The 24,245-nt window shown below is 33.8% G+C and overlaps 1 protein-coding gene across 1 annotated transcript in view; it reads left to right on the forward strand.

The window, feature by feature from the left end:
• EPHA6 (EPH receptor A6) overlaps window positions 1-24,245 on the forward strand; it is a 449,967-nt gene that overhangs the window by 283,391 nt on the left and 142,331 nt on the right. Inside the window, exon 6 of the mRNA XM_026700746.2 lies at window positions 12,933-13,057. Within this exon, the coding sequence (XP_026556531.1) occupies window positions 12,933-13,057 (125 nt within the window). The remainder of the gene's footprint in view (window positions 1-12,932; window positions 13,058-24,245) is intronic.

The raw sequence follows: 24,245 nt of genomic DNA on the forward strand, positions 1-24,245 counted from the left end.
ACATGTTGAGAATTCTGAGTAATAAAAGAACTTAAAGTAATCCTAATATCATGCAGAGAGACCAAGAATTAATGATATTTCATTATTTACTAAAACCTGTTTTAATTATGTTTAGCTATTTTTAAGGTATATTTTATCCTTAGAATATTGTTTTATGTACTTGCTGAATGTGAGCTGTATCAAGATTTCTTGGTTTACTTGTCTCCCGGTGTATACTGCAGATTGATTAAGTAATATGTTTTTTCTCTAGAATAGTCTGACTTAAATACCATTTTTAATTCCATGAAATTGTAGCTGTTTTGCAAGGTGCCATTGTGTTCATTAAAAAAAAACCATCATCAAGCATATATAAAGGCAAATAATGTTTCAGGTATTCAACAAACATAGTAGTACATTTATCTCTGAAAATTATTTTCTTGACTTCAAAATTTTTCATTATCACCTCACTTTTCCGAAAGGATGGACATGTAGTTTTTTTGCATCTAGGTTTGATTTCTTCAAGGGACTTAATCAAAATATATTGAGGAGAGTTAATCTAAAAGGTCTAAAATAACTACCAACTAAGGGGTTAATATGTATACTTGCAAATACAAAATTTATAGATCAGCTGCCTGAGATTAGTTTAAGCAGTTTTAAGAGATTGTAAGAATGAAAGCAGGTAGTAGTGAGATAGAAATGAACATCAGAATCCAATCTTTTGTCTATCTCTGCACTGTTTGTAATCTGATTGAAGTAAGATAGCCAACTGGGAAATATAAACTTGATATTTGAGCTTCAGAGCAGAAATATATGTTGTCTGTTGAACAGGTAAACTATTAAACAAAATACACGAATATATAGTCTTTTTCAGGTGCTAAACAAACAATATTACACAATGAGGGTAGAAATAGATATCCTATTTTGACTCTGAATTATTTGTGATAGTAGGACAAATTCACAAGAATTGTATACCTCGACTACTAAACACAAACTTCAGTGAAATCTGAACCAAGTCACACATTTATGCAGAAAACTGTTGTCTTAAATCTGCATATTATGACAGATATCATCTGAGAGATATAGGTAGCATTTATTCATCTGAATTTCATTAGCATTCATTAGCCTTCAAAAAACAAATTTTGACTAAAAATTTTAATAACTAATCAATTTCTAATCATAAACACTGGGCAGAAAGTATTTTTAATTAGCAAAGCTGTTCCCAAGTTGATAGATGATTTTTTTTAAAGGCAAAACTTTATAAAATAAATATTGGAATGAAAAAATGGTTAGTTAAATAATTGTAAACTAATATACATATCTATGTGAATTTATGCAATTCTCTATATTTATTTGTGCTTGTATTTCAATTATTTTTTATGTAAACAATAATTCAATGGCACTTAGATTTATAAACCGCCCTCTCTAAGTGGTTTATAGAGTCAGCATATTGCCCTCAACAATTTTGGGTCCTTATTTTACCCACCTCAGAAGGCTGGAAGGCTGAGTCAACCTTGAGCCTGATAAGATTTGACTGCCAAATTGCAGTCAGCAGAAGTAGCCTGCAATACTGCACTCTAACCACTGCATCGCCATGGCTCATAATATATGTTTAAATACATTAGGATTTTTAATACCGTATATTATACTGTTATTATATTAATGTATGTCAATTATAATTATTTTAAAATACAACAATTTACAACAATTGCATCTAGAGACTATAACAAATTCAACAAATATTTGATTGTGAATATCTGGTAAATATACACACTGGAAACTACATGCATGTCTGCTAACACATGATATTCAAGGTGAGTAGCAAACCAAATGAGATTCCATGGTTGAGAAAGTATTGTGTGTACCTTCACAAACATAGAAATCATTATTTTTTAATACATAAAGTAATGCATCAATTGTCTACTTTCAAGGCGCTGAAGTGGCAGAACAGATGATTTGGAAATTGAAATAATATTCCCCTGTTAAGAAAATTATTTTTAAAAATGTTACTATTTTTCCTGGCAGAGTTTTCAAAGTAGCAATTAGTTTTGTTACAATACCCTGAACTAGCCAAAAACTATTTATAACAGACTGTATTTATTGCTATGTATGAAACATTTGTATACTTACTGTCAAATTTCATAGATGTTGCAATCTAGTTATAGAAATCAAGGCTGAGGTATTTTGTATAAGAATAATAGTATTTTCCATCTTTCATTACTAATATATTAGAGTTATCATTTAAGAATAGAAACTGAACATTATTCTACTATATATGAAAAGACAATATTTCAAGAAAAAAGATTTATTTTATATTGTCGAGCTAAATCATGAAAAAGAAGTTTGAAGATAAATGTGTTAAACATACACTGTTGACCAGAAATAAAGTCTTACTATTGTAGTTTAACAAAATGACTAGAAGAATTCAGAAAATAAAAAAATATGTACCTGGGAATAAAGCCATTTTTTTAGAATGTGTTGATGGCCACAACATACGCACACTTGAAAATGTTTACACAATACTTTTTCCTCTGTATTTTAGCTAATTATGTCATCAAAAGAACTGGCCTACCAAAGCCTTACTGGAAAAATGGACCAACATATATTTTGTTTCAAAACTGTTTTACAATATTTTCTAGAATATCACATCCAACATAAATAACATTTGTTGTCAATTATAGATCTTGTAGAAATTGATTTTTATTTTTATTTTATTGCAAAGTTGTACAGTTGAAGAGGACAGATTAAATAATGTCCTCAGTGTTCTGAATCCAAATTCTGTATTTCTGTATTTATTGATTTTGGATCCACTCCAGTCATGATACTCTCTTGGAATCCAATTAAAAGTTATTTATCATTGCTTGTTCACATTCATTGAAGAATGCCTCACCATCTACCTTATTAATAATTTCCAAACTGCTCAAAGAAATATTCAACAAAAATCTGTCTTCCTTGATCTAAAAACATTTATTCTATGAATATGCCTGTGTTCTTATATGACTTATATGATAAGTTAATAGATCTTGACCATCATCTGTGTTGCATGTTTTCAGATATTTAGATAGTGTTATTATATATACACTAAAACATTTTTCTTCAATATTAATATCACCCAACATCCAGAAAATCAGCTTACAAGATCCAGCTAGAGCTTTGTGTGCCTAATCATCATCTTTCTTCTCGGTACCTTTTCTTATTTATCTGAATCATGACTATGTACTGTATATGCATCAAACATTTTCCTACAACTTTGGAAACTTTCAATCTTAAAACCTTGTTATCATAAACCATATTTTCAGAATAGTCAAGATCCATAAAGAAATAAGAATGTACAGTGTATTTTAATACATTATACACAATATATAATATTTAATCAATATTATTGTTTGATCCCAATTATAAAATAGCAGAAAACATTTGTACAAAATGCAATGCAAGTGACCAAATTTGGGTTACATATTCTAAATATTCTGCAGTACTTCATTGCAGAGGTAGTCTTGACACATAAATATTTGAAAAGACTCTTTCCCTGACATTTCTGTCAAGCATTCTTCAAAAAGAGAATTAAATGAAGAAAGATTGATGTTTCTAAAATGGAAGAAAGTCTTGGAAAGTTCAGGCAGATGTGAAGAACAGAGCCAATGGAAAGGTAAAAGAAAGTATTAATTGGCTCCAATGCCAAAACCTAATCTATACCCATTTATAGGCCAAAATGTATTAGTTTCTGACAGCTTCTTCTTAAATCCATTGCATTTTTAGACCACCTAAATTTATTTTGAGCTCAATCACTGGTTTCTTTCACTATTACCCATGATGGGAGGTATGATGTTTCCAAGGTTCCTGTGTGTTTCTCAGTTTCCCTGGAGATGACAATGATTGAAGACAGAATCTTTTGCATGAATAATGTATGAACTACCACTGAACCACTCTAACTGGGAAAGATTACTGTCAATGATCACGAATAAATCAAAATCTTCTAATCTCACAGTGGTTGGATATATCCTCTAAGTACATCTTATTCATCAAATAAACTTACCCTCTACTCATGTTCAGATTATATATTTCTCAAATTTTCTACTCTCACACTTTGCATGTTTACTCAGAATTATATCTCACGCTATTCTCTGGGATTTACTCCCTTAAACTGCAATCTTATCAATTCTTTTATGATAATAAACCCTCTTGAGGAAAATAATGTGTACTTCTGAAGTATATAGAAAGATCATGCAAGCAGAAGTAAAATTATAAGACATGCATAATCGCATCATCACATAAAGGTCATGACTTATATATTTGAATCAAATGCCAGGATGCAAGTATGGAATAGCATTTGCACAATAATGTCATTCATCATTTGGAATCAGCAGAAATTGCTACTGATGCCTTTCAGGGTTGCTTAATTAATCACAAATATAAATTCTAATTTTCATTCTATCCACAAACATTTATTTAGAAGTAGTCCTTGTACAATTCTAATAGATTCATCTATAAATCAAAAACTTTTCATAAAATGTATTAGGGAGCAACTTATATTAGGTAAATGATATTTGACATATATTCTAAATCAGCATAGCTTGTACCGTGAACTCTATCCTACAGAAAATATGATAGAACAGAAAATATAAATATATTGCTAATTAATTTATTTTGTAACAAATCTCAAGGCTATCTCTATGAAATAATAGGGATTTTAATAGCATCTAGAAAGAAGTTTTCATAGCACTAAAACAGCAAAATTCTTCTGTGTTAACTTTACATGAAACAGAACCTACAATTTATTTCACTTTATATAGACCAAAGGCAGGAATTCACCATCATGATTGTTTTCAGAATATTAAATAGGAGTAAAGAATCATTTTTACCAGAAACTTAGAAAGACAGTTCCAAGAATGTTGGTGTTTTATTTGGATATGCCCAGGAAAGCACCAAATTAGCAGTCTTTCCACACAAATAAAGCCATGACAAATCTACTCTTTCAAAATAAAACTTTTTTCCATTTGCAGTTAGTTTTGAATTGGCTTTCATCCCCTTACTCTCTTTCTTTTTTTCTTTTTATGACCTTTAATCCCTTGTATTGGGATGGACTCAAGCTGACTGAATGGAGCTGAGCGTTTACTGACCGGATGCCCTTTCTAACTCCTACTCAAAGTTTGCAACAGATACTTTCTCTTTGTGTTCTGATAAAGAAACATCTATCACTGCTTAGTATTGAACTCTCAACCTTCAAAATGGGATGCAAGCATCTTCACTTCTAGCCCACCATGTCACTCACTCTCTCTACCTGCCAAGACCTTTTATAATAGGAAGATCTGGCTACCTATAGACCATTCCATTCTCCATGTTCCCTTCTTTGTACATAGCTATAATGAAAATAGTACATTTGTGTAGTATTTCAGATTACAGGTAGTCCTTGTTTAATGACTGTTCAAAGTCATTAAGAATGACTTTACAGCTGTAAAGCATTTCCAACTGACGTAGAATACTGTACTGCCTCATGTGACTGCATTTTGGGTGCTTGGCAACCAGCTTATAATTATAACTCATTACAGCATGACTTATTATTTTGTCTGTTTATTTACTATTTTACAGCAAAAAAAATAAATACTGAATATGTTGGATTCACTTAATGTTGCTATGGTTTGCTAAGCAACCATGTATTTCACTAAGAATAACTCACTTTACCATCGTAAAAACGATCCTTAAATCAGCTCTAACCCTAGTCTATCCTATGGAGGGAGCCATTTCTTATTTATTTGGAAACAAGTTCAGTGTATGTGTAAAGGGGGTTCTTATCTTGTCCTTCATCTCAGGCAGCCAAAACATCAAAATAGCAAGTTTGGCTATTGTAAAACAGAAAGAGTGTCTTAAGTAATGGAAGTGCATGCAATTGCTAATTGAGTTTCAATAACATCTGTCAATCCTATTTTATTTTTATTCTGCCTTTCTTTTCATGTAACTCAAGGTGGCAAATATAATACTGCTTCCTCCTTCTATTTGTAACATTTTAGGAATATTATGATTTCACTGCTTCTTCACCTTTAAAGGCTACTCTAAATTCCCCATCTCTTCAGAAAGTGGAACAGGAAATATCACTAACCATATCTCATTCCCTTCCTTGACAGGGTAATTGGTTTGATGGATAAGGGGAATGCAATATATATAATGTGACTTTGGCAAGGCCTTTGACAATTCCAGATGGCATTATCAAAAAGTAATTGGAGAACTGTGAGCTGGCAGATGGCTACAGCAAGGTAACAAATTCCACGGGGGTAGTTGTGCTACAAAATCAACAAAGACTGTAATGGCAACTTAGATATTAACTATTTATTGGAGGATAACTAAGGGACCTTAGAGCCCTCTTCATCAGATAACCAAAGCAGTTTCTTCCTAATTAGAGTACCCAAATATCTATATAATGAAATAGGAATAAATCTTCATAATATCATCATACAAGGAAATGTCTAAATTGAATAGAATGAACATTTTGATGAATTCAAGTTTCTCAAAAATCTTCCTTTATTTATGGTAGTTTGAAATCATTGCAAGATATAGTAGACGGAAATAATTTGTGATGGTTGACTGTCAGTGTTTGATCTGTGTCAATTTATTTTCTTGTTTACAGACAGCCTATTTATTTTGTACAAATAAAAATCAGAATTGTTGACAAGTGAAGGAAGCAATTAAATTCTGGATGGATATAGTTATTACATTTGCAAAAATTGCTTTAACGTATATAAAATTCAATATTTTCTTGCAGAACCTGTGTCATGTTCTTTACTGCTAGCAATAGTTATTTTGAAGATAGCATGAGCCAAGTAAGGCACAATAAAACAGAGGTATACTGCTCTGCTTCACATTAACATGCAACTGTGTCTATTTTTTGATTTAAATCAGTTACATCCTGAGAGAAAAATTGGTTGCTTTGGTTTTTCACAAAATCCTTTCTCAGCCACATACAGTATCTTTCCTAGAAATATTTTCTCCTGTGACTACAGGGTTTAGGAGAAAGGAAGCATTTGCCTTTAGTATCTAATGCTAGAGAACAAAAATAATTGTGTGAACTATGTGTACGTAATGTATAGTTTGAGGCACTGAAAGTTATTGGTGTAAAGTATTTTCTTATTGTGAAATCTGTTTATCCGTTTGTTGAAATATTTGTATTTTGACCTTCTGAGATAAATTCAAAGGCGTTTCAAATATTTTAGGAAATAAAATTTGTACAAATTGCAAATAGTGTAAATAAATGTGGATCTAAGTATCTATAAATGCATGTGTGTAATGTTATATTAATAAAATAATTTCAATCACATGTGATACAGAATACATGCTGCAACATGGATACTTCACAAAAACATGATCATGTTACAAATGTTGTATTTAAAATATTTGTATTTCATAATTCATGCTAACATGCAACAGTTTATGTTATATTCAATAGTAGTATGTGAAAAAGTACTCTTAAATGGCAACTTGAATGTATTATAAATTTATTTTTACAATTAATATTCTAGGCTATATAATAAATAATACTAAATAAATTACAGGAAAAGCAAACAATAAAGAACAATGTTGGGAAGCTTTCTCTTTTTTATATTCTAAGAGATCACTATGGAAACATGTAATGGCACTTGTAAGCCTGAATATGTTGCTGACCAGTATTTATTATCCATGGCCATTGGCCATGCTAGTTGAGGCAGGTGAGCAATGGTATCTGGAAAGCTATAGGCTCCATACTTTTATTCCAGTGTGTTCTCCATTTTTCATAAATGTTCACAGAGCTTTTCTTCGTTTTCATTCCTAGCTGCTCTATTAAGCATTTGTACTGTTTAACTAAATTTAACTGATCCCTTTTTGACAGTTGTAGCCATGAGTTAGGAAGTGGGGCAGTTGACTATAAATGGGATATCTTGATTTCATTTGGCAAACATTCTATATTAAGTTGGTTAGTTCTTATTTTGCTCTGCAGTACTGGGATACAACTTTTTTAATAACTGGTTCTCTGCCCTAATGATTGGCTGGGTGGGCATAGCTGGGTGGGCATGACTGGGAGGGTCATGTGACTGAGTGGGCATGGCCAACTCTATATCACTTGTGTGGGTGGTCCCTATATGGGACAGGCAGGGTTGGGGAGGGAATCCAGGTGTGTGTGTGTGTGTGTGTGTGTGTGAGAGAGAAAGAGAGAGAGAGAGAGAGAGAGAGAGCCAACCATGATATAACTCTCCAAGATTGGATTGGATCTCTCTCCCTCTTTCTCTCTCTCCCTCCCTCTCTCTCTCTCTCTCTTTCACACATAGACACAGGCAGGCTTAGAAAGTCTACCAGGCCCATCATGCTGCAGATGCCCCACGCTCACACCTTTGCCTGGCTCATGTTCTCCTTCACCAGTCTAGCTTGACACAGGCAGCAGCGCAGCTCACATTGCTCTTTCTAAGCCCGCTCTTGGATAGGCTGGCACCAGTGAGGACCAGCTTTTTGCCTAGCTTTGTCCAGCCAAAGGGAAAATGGATGGGGGCCTGGGGAGGAAGCCTTCATCAAGCTAGACTGGGAAATCTGGCTGCAAGAGAAAGAAGCTGGGTGAGCTGGACCCAGCTGCTTCCCACATTCCTTCATCCCAGAAGCAGCAACCAAACACTCTCCCCTCTCTACTATCCCCTTCTTCACATAGGATCTCCAAGCAGTGGAGAAGGAGTCAGAGAGGAAGAAGGGGGCAGCGGCGGCCACTAGCATTATGGAGAGAGTGCCACACAGAAACAGGAGCACACAAAAACTCTTGCCCCTCTCTCCCTCTCTGTGTGATCCTGTGTGAAGAAGGGGGCTAGCAGAGAGGGGAGAGTATGGGGAAGCATCTGGGTATGGCTCATCTGGCTACTCTCCCTGTCACAGCCAGTTTTTGGGCTATTCTCAGGTTGTTTTCGGACTGATTTTGGCAAGAAAAATGGCCTGAAAACAGCTTGAAGAATGACCAGACAACAGCCCCAAAATCACTTGAAAACAGCCCCAAAATGACCTGTTTTGGGGGGAATTTTTAGTCCACGTTTCAGATTGTTTTCAGGCCATTTTTGGTTCAAAGAGGGCAAGAAAATGGCCCAAAAATGGACCATTTGTGGGGCCAATGTCTGCCGTTTTTGGGCCATTTTTCAGGCTGGTTTTTTTGGTCCAAAACAGCCTGAAAAATGGCCAAAAATGGCCAAAAAACAGCCTGTTTTGGCTGGTTTGGGACCATTTTCAGGATGTTTTGGGGGGCATGTTTGGACTGAAGAATGGCCTAAAATGCCCTGAAAATGGCCCCCAAAACAGCCTGAAAAATGGGCAGGGTGGGGCCAACCAGTGGTCTGATTTGCCAGTTCTCTGAACTGCACAGAATTGGAACAAGCAATTCAGGTGAACTGGTCCGAACCAGCAGCAGCCCATCTCTGATCCTATGTAGTGGTTATTTACATAGTAAATATAAAAAACAAATGTATTTGTCTATGTATGGAAGATATCAATAAAAAATCCACATTTTTAGATCAGGCTCTGTAATAATTTTGAATCCTTTATAATGTCTCCTACATTAGTTGTTTTCATAGGCTGTTGTTGATACATAAAATTAGCATTATGAACAATTATAAATCATATCATTATTTGAAAAATGTCCTGAAGAGGCAGTACCTCTTAAGTTTCATTATAACATCTTCCGACAGGATAACAGTTAATATGTTTTATTTATTTTATTTATTTATTTTGTCAATTGCTTACAAGATAATAGGTATAAGTAAAAACATAGTTATGAATACATGGATACATAAAAGAAAAATAGAAAAATAAAAGAAACAATAGGACAGGGACGGTAGGCACATTGGTGCACTTATGCACGCCCTCTACAGACCTCTTAGGAAAGGGGTGAGGTCAATAGTAGACAGTCTAAAGTTAAAGTTTTTGGGGTTTGGGGAAGAAACCACAGAGTCAGGTAGAGTATTCCAAACATTGACCACTCTGTTGCTGAAGGCGTATTTCCTGCAATCAAGTTTGGTGTGATTAACCATGAGTTTGTATCTATTGTGTGTTCTTGTGTTGTTATGGTTGAAGCTGAAGCATTCATTGACAGTAGGACATTGCAATGTATGATTTTATATACTATATGTAGATCAGACCGAAGGCGACATAGTTCTAGGTTTTGTAGGTCTAGAATTTCGAGTCTGGTGGTATAAGATATTCTGCAAAGAGTAGAGGAGTGGAGAACTCTTCTTGTGAAATATTTCTGGACTTCCTTAACTGTGTTAATATCAGATACGTAATGTGGGTTCCAGACTGATGAGCTGTATTCGAGTATTGGTCTAGCAAATGTTTTGTATGCTTTAGTTAGTAGTGTAATATTACCAGAGAAAAAGCTACATAAGATTAGATTAACAACTCTTAACACCTTTTTGGCTATGTAGTTACAGTGGGCTCTAGCAGTTAGATCGTTAGAGATGAGTACTCCAAGATCCTTGACAGAGTTTGGATCATCAACAAGGTCTTGACTATCCAGCCTGTATTTTATTTTCTGATATTTTTTTTGCCCATATGTAGGACAGAGCATTTATTTGTTGAGATTTGAAGTTGCCATTTGTTTGACCATTCTGATACATAGTCAAGGTCTTTTTGAAGGGTAGCAGTGTTGTCTGTGGTGTTGTATAGCTTTACATCATCAGCGAAGAGAATGCAGTTGCTCTTGATATGATCACAGAGGTCATTTATGTAGAGTATGAAAAGAGTTGGTCCTAGAACACTGCTTTGGGGGACACCACTGTTGACACCACTGTTGACACTGTTGGTAGGACACTCCCAATTTTGACCATTTGTTGTCTGTCTGATGCTTCTATCCAGTTATGCAGGTGTCCAGAGATACCGTAAGATTTTAGTTTTAGGAGTAGTTTGTCATGTACCACTGAATCAAAGGCTTTAAAGAAGTCTATGTAGATTGCATCTATTGCTTTGCCCTGATTGAGTTGTGTAGTCCATATGTTTTTGCAGTGTAAGAGTTGCAGATTACATGATAGTTTTTTTTCTGAAACCAAATTGTTTATTAGAGAGTAAGCTGTTTCTGAGTGAAGGATGATGGATTGATTAATAATTGATTCCATGACTTTACAGGTGACACAGCATAAAGAGATTGGTCTGTAATTTTCAACTAGGCTGGGGTCTCCCTTTTTGAAGATGGAGATGACCGTGGCTTGTGACCATAGTTTTGGCAAGGATCTGGTCCTGAAAGATTTTACAAAAATTATGCTTCGGCTATGGCAGTGGATAGCTTTTTTAAGAAGTAGGTACATATTCCGTCTGGTCCACTAGATAGAGATGGTTTTAGATTGCATAGTGCTTTTTCAACATTGTCTATTGTAAAATCAATATGTATTAGATCATTGTAGTTGTCTGTGGTTCGACTAGGAAATACTGGGCATGATCCATTGCTGTTTACAAATACTGAGCCAAAGAATGTGTTAAAGAGGTTGGCTTTAATAGTGTCGTCATTGCAGACTTTACCATTAGGTCTTTTCAGGGGTGGGATGGATTTTGAGTCTTTTAGTTTGTTGTTTACAAAATTGTAGAAAGCACAGGTGGAATTGGTGCATAGAAGGTTTTCTTCTTGTTTAATGTGATAATTGGTGCATTCAGTTTTTATCTGGTGGCATACATTTTTGTATCAGCTTTTGAAGTTGGCAACGTGACTAGATTTGTTTTTCCACCAAATTGATTTCTTTTTGGATTGAAGCTTCCTTATTGTTATGGGTAATAAGTTTGATGACTCTTTTAACTTCAAGTAAAAATATGTTGTAATGGTCTTCTACAGTATTGCATCCAGTGAATAGAAATTGCCAATCAAGGGATGAGAGATCGTTGTTTATAAGTTCATAGTTGCCTTTTTTGAAGTTATAATTGGGGATTCCGTCATTGTGATTATTTTTTTGTGGATGTATGTTGAGACAAAAGTCAATCATGTTGTGGTCACTGTTGGAAAAGGGTTCTTTAATTTGTATTCCGTAAATTGAATTCAAACTATTGCAGAAGATGAGATTGAGGCAGTTGTTATGTCTAGTGTTGTTGGTTACTAGTTGTTCCTAGTCCCAGATTTTTTACTGCATTGTAGAAGGTTGCATGTGTGGGTTCAGTTGTACATTTGTTAAGGGTCCAGTTAATATAAGGTAGATTGAAGTCACCAAGAAAGATAAAAGCATGTGGGCAAGATGCTGCCCATGTTAGTAGTGTATTTGGCTTGTTTGCATGTTCGATGTTATAATCAGGGGCTCTTATCGTTTATGGTCACTGAAATAAGAAATGTAATATGTACTATGAACCATTGCATACTAGAGACATCTATTTGGTTCCATTTCAACACATTTCTAAGTAAATCCAATTTTAATAGTACATTTATTTGGGTAGTACATCCACTTACAAAGTCTTTGGTGCATACCAGCTATGATATAGCACTTATCTGCAACTTTTTAAAACAGTTTCATTTTTTTCCCAGAATCATGTGACAGCCATCCAATCCCAGGAAAAGACATAGTGACTTTCAAGAGGAACAGATAGATTTAATAGAAGCTAATCTAAAGTACTAAGATTTACTAATGCAAAGCAGGGGGGTTCAAAAAAAATGCAGAGAATATTATGAACCCTGAAGTGAAAGAGCCCATGAACATATATTGACAATACACATGTGTACAAAGAGGTAGACTTTTATCACATGCTCACAATCACCATCTTGACTTTTATGCAACATTTCACTGGCAAAAGCACTGTGAACCGGTCCTTCATTATTTCCAGAGCAGCCCCATGGGCCTTGAGTTTGACACCCCTGTTCTATCACCACTTATTTAGTTTTGCAAAGAGGTATCCGTTGATCAAACCATATAGCATCATTCCAAGTTATCTCTTTATGGTGATTTAAATACACTGCATTGTATTTAACCTGGAGTTATCCTTTTCCTTTTCAGCACCCTCCTTGATAGGTATGGTCAGGAAGGACTGGGCTTCCCAAAACAGCATTGCCCTGTCATGGCAAGACCCTGCTTTTCCTAATGGAGCCATTCTGGACTACGAGATCAAGTACTATGAGAAAGTAGGTCTTGACTACAATAAAATAAAACCCTTGAATTAGCCTCATTTTCTAACATTTTCCCCTTTTTGTATATCAGTTTATAGTATAGCCTGTTTATGCCAAACAATTGGCATTTTAAATATACAGCTGATATTTGCAGGGTTGTTTTTTCATTGTAAATTTTGTTCATTAAGAAATTGATTCTTACTTTGGTTTGGCTGTACAACCAATGACCTGCTTCAAATGGGTCTGCTCATTGGTGACCTCAGTTTATGATGAAAACTTCCAATCATGACTTCAGCACACACAAAATATTACACACTTGGAAAAAAGAAATAGCATCTTAACCACTTAAAACTAGTAATGGGAAATTAATTATTAGTTCCACGTGCAATTTGTTATCAGTTAAGATGACATTTATGACATTAATATGCCACACTACAGAAATAATTTGGTTGATTTTCAACTCAATATTAAAGAAAAATACCATGATATATATACATCAGTTTTCCTAAACGATCTTGGCATTGCAACTCCCAGAATGTCAGCAAACAGCCATGCTGATTGTGTATGCTGGATATTGTATGAGATGTTAGTTTGTAGGGAGTCTCTGTAAAACAAATTTGAGCTTTGCAGTTTTTTATTGTTTTGAATAAATGCTAATATTTAATTTGTATCATACATCATGATGATCATACATTAGATAGAGGTTAATTGTGTGTCTATGATATAAACATTATTATTTAAAAAAATACCAAAAGTTATACACCAGCATATATCAAAATACACGAAGGTATTGGCTTAGAATGATTGATTGATGGTTTGATTTTGAGGTGCCTACTCCAAAAAGATTTCAGGTTGGTTACATTTAAAAATGTACATAACATAAAATAAAACCTAAAAATACAAAACCTTTTAAAATGAACTTTAATACACAATGGAAATATATTTTCCATTTCTTCTTCCCACCTTCAATCCTCCGTCACCCCCTATTCATCCCACAGCTGTTTTGCAGAGTTTGGGCAGAGTTTCCAAACATTTCATGTAGTTAAGGATTTACTACAAGAAAATATGATATTTGCTATTTTCTAGTCACTCTTTCTAAACTATCCCTTATTATATTCTCATATTGCTTTGGAGTGTCTCCCATCCCCACAATGGGATTGTTGGAATAGAAGTTTTCATTCCATGAATTCATTTTGACGTAAAACAATTTCGGGGGGAAATCATAGTATATGATGCATTTACATATTCTGTAGGCTTTGCTAATGATTTTGAAGTATCCTTTGTCTCAACTTTTGTTAGAACAGTTCAGTTAATAGCCTATCATTTTGTATTTCTTCTGAGCAGTTACTAGTGTTATAATTTCTGGAAGAATACATCTGCTGCTGATAAATGTTTGGAGGTTATAGTAAAAATTTCGTTCAGTTGACAGCATCTCGTTGAGGGAGATGTGTAGTCTAAAAACATGAAATATAAATAAATAAATAAATCTTATCTTTGCAGTGACCTTGTATAAACTAGGTGTGTCTTAATCAATGACTTAAAATGAAAAGATTTCTGGATAGAAATACTTTGCTTTTTGTCAGTGGCAAATATCATGTCCTTTCAACTAATAATGAAATAATGTCAGACATACTGTTGTGTAAATATAAACTTCCACTACTTAAAACTCATGAATTCATAATGCAATTTATTACACCATTAAAATCCATACTTGTTAATATGAGCTACATGCACATATGCATCTAGAATTTTTTTTAAAAAAATCTATGTTACTTTATTATGCTTAAAGAAAAGTCTACAGAAGCAATATGTAGTCAGATGCTTGGCTATGTATAGCAATGTACCAAAAGCAAGTGTGTTAATGATTTGTGAAATACTATTAAGTCTAAAACCTTAGTTCAACACAATCTCCAAGAGCCAATTTTGTGAATAGAAAATAGTGAAGAAGACGGAAAAATGATGCAGCATAGAATATTAAAAAGTTATAAAAGAAAAGATGCTCCTGCTAAGAATATAGAGATGGAATCATATATACAAATTTATTTATTTGTCTGACATGAATAATAATGGGTGTTAAAAAATAATAAATGAAGGACAAAAAGCTATAATTTCTCGCCTTGGTTTTTCATCTCAAACCTTTTCATATTATTAAGAAAACATGAATATCTGCCCACTGTGAAAATTCACAGTCCAACTAAGCCCAATTAACAAAATATAATGCCATAAACATTGTAAACCTTACCAATTAGTATAAATGTGGAAGAGCTGGATGCATCCATTTCTGTCACTTTCTGTATATGTTTATGATTGCTGAATGTAATATTGTATTCTTCTGATATGTCAAACTAGAAAACCAGACCTTTAAAGAGCAAAATTATCTAATTAAAGAGTAATAACCATAGTTGTGTCATGTATACAGTATTTTTTAAAAAAATATTTGATGGAGAAAATCACAAATGCCTTAATATTACACTGTATATTGTTGCCTCCTCCTAAATTTCAGCCACTGTAGAGCAGGGGTTTCCATCTTTGGCAACTTTAAGCCTGGTGGGCTTCAACTCCCAGAATTCTGGGAGTTGAAATTCTCCTGGCTTAAAGTTGCCAAGGTTGGAGGCCCCTGGTGTAGAGGACAGATTAGAATTGCAATTCTAAGAGACCTAATAATGTACACCCACATTCAAGAGAGTTTTTAGTGATTTTGCCCACAGTGTGGTGGTTTTTCCCACAGTTTGGTGGGCAGTTGTATATTGCATCTGGAAGTTATCACATGCAAAGGCATTCTAGAAAAGAAATTATATTAAATCACAAAAAATAAACATTAAATGTAGGGCATTGAATTCTGCCAAGTAAACATTATTATGGGGCAGACATTGTATTGCAAAGATATTTATGGATGGTATGAAGAGTCCCTACAAGAACAAAATAGTGGTAAAGAGATAAAAATGCTCTAGTATAGCCTGCATTGAATATTCTCTGTTTATTTCAATCATTGTTTTTTTAAACCTGGGATAAATAAAATGAGAGTTGTGAGTCTATAGTGAACTACACAAGAAACTATTCGTTTCTTCTAAGATGAGGTAAGCTGAACAAAGGACACATGGTGGTATGGTATGTTATAATATGCAGAAACATTAACTGTTTGGATTGGTCATGTACAGCATTGATAATTGTTCCAATTAGATGGCCCAACAGAATGGGTAGATAGATAAGCATCTAGACAATATCACTGAAGCACATGAAACTGAAATGTACAAGTACTTTTTTTTTCAAGCTTTTCAGTTATTTCTAATATGGAAATTCATGAATCAGCATATGAATGAAACTATAGACATCTGAAAATTATACATACTGTATCAGAGATAACTGGAATAAACAGATTATTTACATTACTTTCAGTCGCCGAGTTCTGCATTACCTCTAACTTTGTTAAGTAAAAGTACATGTTCACTCTTAACTCACTGACATTGCATTGAGGTTCAATGGACCTGCTTACATTTTGTATAAATGAAGAAGTGAGACTCAGAGTCACATTCTATTTATTCTATTCCCCTGCACAGCAGCTATGTCAGCTGTTATCTTTACCTAGAGTGAACTACAGTAATCAAAGTGATGGCATGTTGAAATAAGTCAATATCCACTTATCATTCATTGAGATGCCTTTTTCAAAAATAATTAAATTTAAAATAAGTCATGGATTTGAATTTGAATTTGAAGGTGAGATTTGTACATTTTAGAAACTACATATTCATCATTGATATACAATTGCACTTCTAATTCTGTCTTACTTTGCTCCATACCATAATTATTTTTATCTGTTTTGAATCTTTCTGATAATTGTAATTGAGAAAACCATTGACAAGTATATCCCTCTGCATTAGTTGCTCTCTTGATTTAATTTTATACTGCCCTTGGTGGTTTGTAGAATAGCTTGTAACATTAAACTAGAGTGTAACATTATGTCCAATTCAAGTTTCTAGAAAGTAACAAAATATGGCAGATAAAAAGACTCAGTTTCACCATCTGAGCAGAAAATGATAAATATGTCTTAATTCTTGTTTTTGCAGTTCTCATTGCTTTTTCACTCTATGAAGGATTGGATTCCTAATTTACTTTCAAATAAAATAATACCCTTTAATGTGTCTTTTATCCCAGAGGACGTGAAACTTCTTGTAGCTCTGTTACCCCAATTTATAGTAATACTGGGGAAGCTTTCTAATTTTAGAAGCCATTATCTCCGGTCATTGAACTATGGGGATATTCAATAAATCTATAGTCAAAGATAATTTGCTGTGGAAAAACATAATAATAGTATCTTACAGAGGGGATTTCAAGTCCTATTGCCATATAAATAAATGTTTATAGCCTGTTTAATTTAGACAGCTAGGTTTAATTCCATTGGAGAAAAAAAATTCACTTCAGGTTTATATGACCCAGAGATTACCTGGATAATTAATGTCAAAAATCTTAAAACAATACTTGCAGTGTTTTGAACATTTTACAGGAACTGTTTGTCATTTTCTTCAGAACTGCTTTATCTCCTTTTGTTCATTTCACTGCTCTGCCACATTAGGAATTGGGATTAATGGCATCACTTCTATTATTTGGAAGCAATTTCATAAACATGCAAGACTTAGTATTCGACATATTGATTCTGAAGTTTTTGTGCAGGAAAATTGGCATTAATGGAGTGATATATACCGCTGAGAAGGAGCAATCAATATTTTAGTATTTTACAGGGTATATTTCTCCCTTGGCTATTTCCATTTCAGCTATACCAATTTCTTCTAAATTTGTACCTTTCTGTTCTATTGAACCTTGTAAGACCTTATAATCCTTTCCAAACTCCCTTAAAATTAAAATGTAAACTTTAATATATCTTTTTAAATTTTTTATTATGATAATTTCTTGTTCTATTAATTGTATTACGTAAGCTAGAAGTACCACCTACAATCTATTTTGTTTTCATTCTGGTTAATTTCATTTTGCCTTTTTTCTTCTTTCTTCTTCATTCAGTTATAAAATTATTAAGCTGTAATTGACCCTACTCAATTATATGTATTACTATTCCATCATCCTTTGCCAGTTATGCTAAAGCTCTGGGTGGAAAACAGAATTTTCAAAAGAAAAATACATATTCAGTAATTCCAAGGAACAAAACTTATTTTCTATATTATTTACTTATAGGTAAAAAGAAGGGATGTTAGATCTATTTGTATCCCTATAACAGTGATGGCTAATCTTTTCATTGTCGCGTGCCAAAAGTGTGTGTGTACACACGCATGCACTTGTCCCTGAAATCGTAATGCAATGCTTGTGCGACCCCTCCGTCCCCCTACACATGCATGCGCATCTCCCGCATGTGCCCCATCTCCTGCGCATGCATGGAAGAGACTCAACAATCCTCTGGCTGGTGGGAGGCGCATGTGCACGTGCAGAGGATCTGTTCTGGCAGTTCTGACAGCTTGCGTGCCAGCAGAAATGGCTCTGTGTGCCACTTCCAGCATGCGTGCCATAGGTTCTCCATCATGACCCTATTACCTGCAATCAACTTTACTATTTAAAATAAATCATCAAAATCTGAAGAACACAAACTTTCTAGTCATCACCATGTTAAAATAGGATTTCCTTATCTGTAAAAAAATTATTAGTGGGGAAAAAACCCGCATGGAATATCTATCATATTAAATAATTTATTTTAGTGGAACCACATTAGCAGATATAAACATTCAAGATATTCATCTTACTGATTATAGATTGTGTTCTATATTATGTCTTCAGATAGATAGATAGATAGATAGATAGATAGATAGATAGATAGATAGATAGATAGATAGATTTTCTAAGCAACAATGACACATATTCAGAATTTGAAAAAGTACAAGCAAAGTACAAACAAAGAAAGAAGAAAGCTATCTCAAAATTCTAATTTATTATTTATGTTTATTTTCTTTATGTCCTTTTTTGTCCCTTCAAGTAACTAATGAATATAATTTCTTCAGCAGGTGTCCAAGTAATTTTTTTTAAATTTTCTCCAAATCTAATCTGACTCAGGCTGATAGCTCATATTGGGTATTATTAAAATCAACAGAGCAATTTTAACAGCCATTTGCTAAATTCATTTCAGAAATTTTAGCTGTCAGGCACCATTTGTATTTCCAACATCCTCCCCTCCAACCTTCTCCACCTGCAATGTCAGCATAATATCTAATATGGTTATTGTTCATCTGTGACCCCATCTTCTCTTATGAGAACACTCCTATGTGTCCTATGAGAACACTCCTATGAAAATCTAAAGCACTATTCTCAATCACTTATCAGTTAAAGGAATTCAAACTGTTTTATTTAAGGATCTGCAAGAATACACTCTTATTTAAGTATGTGAAGAGCCAGTTAACCTGTACAGAAAAGAATTGGATCGTCAAAGAGTTAAAATACATAGTTTAAATCCTGAAATACTGTATAGGTAAATCAGAACAATTATACCCACGAGTATTATGTTATATTACTATTTTATCCTCTTTCATATATATATTTGCCCCACAAGAAAAAAAGGTTATCTGTGTGCTCCATCACATCACTTAGCTTTCTAACTATAGATCGTCCTGAGCATATATGACTGGTCACATAATGACTGTTTGGAGTTACAATGACCTTGGAAAGAATGCTTTAGAGCCCATAAAGAACTTCTGCCGATCATAAAATGTTGTGCCACATCCACATTCCACAGTCACATGACACATTTCAGGTACTTGGCACCTGGCTCACAGTTAATGACTGGGGTTTGAAACAAGTTTTGCCACTTTCCTATTTTTAAATTTATTTTTGCCAGTTTTCAGCAAAAGATGCCCATTTAGGAGAATGGTTTGGACTTCTCAGGTCCACTTCAGTGGGTGCTTTGACTTAATGACCATCACAAATTATCACCAAACTTCCAGTCCCAATTGTAGAAGTTGCAAGTGATATGCTTTTACTTTGATTTTTTTCCAAAATGTATAATGAATAGAAACTTAATTATAAGACTTGGTACTATTGTTCTTTCATAAAGCAAGATTATCTTTTTCAGTTACCTCTATTACAGTTTTATTGTTTTTCATTCCCATTCTCATAACGTTAAACAGAAGTATATCAAACAGGCAAGCTCCATTTGGGGGATTACAATCAGTATTATAAGCCAATTCCTTTCTGTGTTCTAAAATCTGGAACGTGTTTCTCATCAAATGATATTATTGAACTAAGAGGTTTAGTAAACTAGAGTATTCAAAGGTTTGCTATGATCCTGCCCCAGATCTGTTGAGGAAGAATGATTCTATCACAATCAAACCAGTGGTGGGATTCAAACTTTTTTACTACCGGATCTCTGGGCGTGGCATGGTGGGTGTGGCTTGGTGGGCATGTCAGGGGAAGCATACTGTAAAATCTCCATTCCCTCCCCATTCCTGGGAAAAGGTTACTGCGAAATCCTATTTTCTCCCCACCCCACTAACTGCTTTTGAGCTCCATTCTCCTGTGCAGGGCAACAAAAGAAGACCCAGCCAGGACTTCCGGTTTGCAAGACTTCGGCGGCGGCAGGAATCCGCGATCATGCACGGTTCCTGCTGTGCTTGCCACTGGAGTGCCCCCAATTCAGCTGGATTTGGGGGCTAATAGTTACCCCGTAGAGGTGACTGAAGACAGGGAAGATCCAGCAGGGGTTCAGGAGAATCGCAACCCCCCCTCCTCAGCTGGCTTAACTCCCTTTTCCAAAAGCGGTGGAGCGGCGGTCAGCAATGGCCACCACAAAGAAGCTTTCATCCGGACAAGAATGTGCAGGAGGAAGCTGAGAAAGTGAAAGTTTTTGGCTAAACTGGGATAACAAGTAACATCTAAATACCCTGGAAACTTAACTTTATTAAAGATACACTGTTCCCAAAGAAGATCGTAAAAAGTGGCGGATGAAAGTTAAAAGGGAAAGTTTGTTTTTTCTCACTCTCCTTCCTTACGGAGATAGTAGATGGAAATTGGAAAAACCCATTTTGGCATCAGCAGGTAATTAAATTTGAAAATTAAAGCCAAGGGAACATTAAAGATTTCTGAACATTGGAATTAAAAAAAAATTCTTTTTTGGCTATAAGTGGGAAGGGAGATGTAAAGAATTAATATTAAGAGTTTGCTGGAGGAGGCTGCTTGAAACTTATAAGATCAGAGTTAAACTGTAACAAGACTTCTAAAAGATACATTTTGGAACTTTGCAATTGAACTGTACCCCAGGAAGAGAAAATATAAAAAGAAGAAAGTGCTAAATGAAACAGCTTGTGTCTATTTGGATTGCTTGGTGACTTTGGGACCTTTGGAAATTATTATTTGAAAGACTAAAAACATTTGGGTTGTTTAAAAATTTTCACAATGGCATTATCTGTTGAAGAACTGAAAATGGAATTTAAAAAGCTAAAAGAAGAGGAACAAGAAGGGAAGGCCTCTTCTGGATCTGTTTTTCATTTCTTAGAAATGGTGATTTCTACCTATCAGGAATTACAAGAACAAGAAGGTTGGGATGAAGAAGAAGAAGCCATCTTTAATGAACAAACAACTTTAGCTGGGGAAGAAAAGGAAAAGAGGGCAAAGAGAATGGAGAATTTAAGACTTAAAAGAACAACCAAAAAAGGGAAAAATAAGGTGAAAAATCGATACAAAGTCAGAAAGCAACAGAAAAGAGGAATACAGAAGAGAGTAGAGATTAAGAGGGTGGAGATCAAGAGATGGGGGGGGTGGTAAAAAGGCTAGATCGGAGAAGAAAGGAAGGGAAAAAGGGAAGAGAAGTTACAAAGGTTTAAAACAAGATGTAAAGAAACAGGGTTTTTTTCAGAGATAAAGGGTAAAAACATAATTAAAAAAGAGATTCTGCAAAAGTACATAAGACTATTGTTGTATTTGTATTTCAAATAAAGTTAGAAAACTGGAACATTATATGATTTAATATAATATTAAAGGGAATGTGTAAAATGGTTAAGATTTAATGATAGAGTTTAATTTGCTATGGATTATTGTTTTAATTATATTATAAATTTATTTTCTTATTTTAAAATGTAGTACGTAGCTTTAGAATGTAGTAAGCAGAATCAGAATGAAAATTATATATTATTTTAAGTGTTAAATTTAGGGGAAAGATATAAAAGCGTCATACTTCAATCAGTGATTACAGGAGAAATTTTGTGTTAAAGAGAAAAGATAATTAGATAATTGAAACAGAACAGACAAAAGATACAAGTATAATGATTTAAATTGAGATGAAATAAATAAAATAAAATTAAGAGAGTGAAAAGAGGGGAAAATCCATATAGAAAATATAGAATGGTAAATAAGATATGAAATGGTATACAAAGTGAGCATGAATTTGATTTATGTCTGTACAAAAAGATGTAACCTGGGACTAAGTCGCTTTCCAAAAAGAAGTTTTATGTTTTCATGTTTTGTGTTTTGTTTGTGTATGTTTGTTTATTGAAAATTAATAAAAATCTTTGTTAAAAAAAGAAGAAGACCCAACCGATTAGCTGGGACTCAGGAGGCAGTGAATAGATGGGGGCACGGCTAGTCAGAAGTGGTATTTGCCAGTTCTCCGAACTACTCAACATTTCCACTACCGGTTCTCCAGAACTGGTCAGAACCTGCTTAATATCACCTCTGAATCAAACTGATAACATAGTTTTATTATTAAACGAAACAAATGAATTATCTATATCTTCTACCAATATAATTTTGGTTCTTAGATATTCCTATTCTAGCAAGACAAATCTATACTCAAGTTAAAAAAAATATTCATCTCTTCACTTTTTAGACAGAGGGGCCATAGTTTACTTATCTGATGGGATTCCCCAGCGTACATTGAGCAGATTGTGATAATATGGTAATCAGGAAGTGAAATGTTATGTCATTTTCTTTTTGTTTATTTCCCTTTTGTTGTTTCTTTATTTGATCTTAATTCTTTCAGGGTATTTAAGATTTAATATACCTATTTTAATAAGACAAAGCAAATCGTAATAGGCCTATTTTAATAAATAAAATGAGAATAATAAAATGAAGGAGTTTCAGTTATACAATCAGTCTGGATACCTACTAGCTTATTATTTTCTTTGATTTTTAAGGTTTAAATGTTGGATCCAGTATCTATCAACAAAATGGGACTTTCTTAGGCTGTCAGCTAATATTTTTATTCCTACTGCTTTTTAAGGTGGGAAATATATATTATGTTGAATTTTGAAGGATCAGTAGTATTGGAGCCACATCATTTCCTTTTCCTTGTTGAAGAGGCAAAATTTAATTGCTTTTTGGGAATAGCATACTTTTATGTTCTGGTTTGTGTATTCTCTTTTATTTATGCATAAATATTTCATATTTTCCTTGTTCAGTTTACCAATGGATTGCTATTGCAAAATATAATAATATGCTGGAGACTTCATTAAAATAAATAACAAAATAAAGACATCCTATAGGACAGGGTTTTTTTAACTATCTATCCTCTTTTGAAGTATGAAAATGACAGATCATTTAATATTTTCCCCAGTGCTTCATTTTCCCTGAACACAACAACTTAATCATATAGTAATTGTTACATACTGCTAAGATAGCAATGATGTACTTTTTCTCTGGAGCAGTATGTAAAACTTTGCCATGCCATAAATTTCTTCACTTTATAGTTGCATAAGATTAGAGATAGTTAGGGCAATTTTATTTACAGGGCTTCATGTTTCAAACCTGCAGTGGTAGTAGAACAAAACCCCTTGGTGGGAGAAGGTTTTTTTTTTCTAAGGGTTGTTTTTTACAATTCATTATTGAATCTAATATAAAACATCAGGCATAAAATGCCTTTTTCTATATTTATGGTTTATCACAATCCTTCCCAATGGCTCCCAGAATTCCATACAATATTCTGAGAATTCTGAACACTGAAATGTTTAGATTTGTTTATTGAATCTAATATAAAATATCAGACATAAAATACCTTTTAATAATTGATACACTATATTTTTGGTTTACTACAGATAAATATCCCAAGTGGATACTTTTTGCTAATTTATTATTTGTCTCTCAGAATTCCAAAGGTTGCATTCAGAATTTTGAAAACTTAAATGTAAATGATACCATTTAGGTTATATGATCATTCCTTTCTAAATTGAATTATAATTTGGTTTAGATTGAAGTTAAGGTATTGTAAGGTTGAAAATATAAA

This window comes from Pseudonaja textilis, chromosome 7, assembly GCF_049901715.1.
Source record: "Pseudonaja textilis isolate UNSWEBS1 chromosome 7, rPseTex1.2, whole genome shotgun sequence".
NCBI classification, from domain to species: domain Eukaryota; kingdom Metazoa; phylum Chordata; class Lepidosauria; order Squamata; family Elapidae; genus Pseudonaja; species Pseudonaja textilis.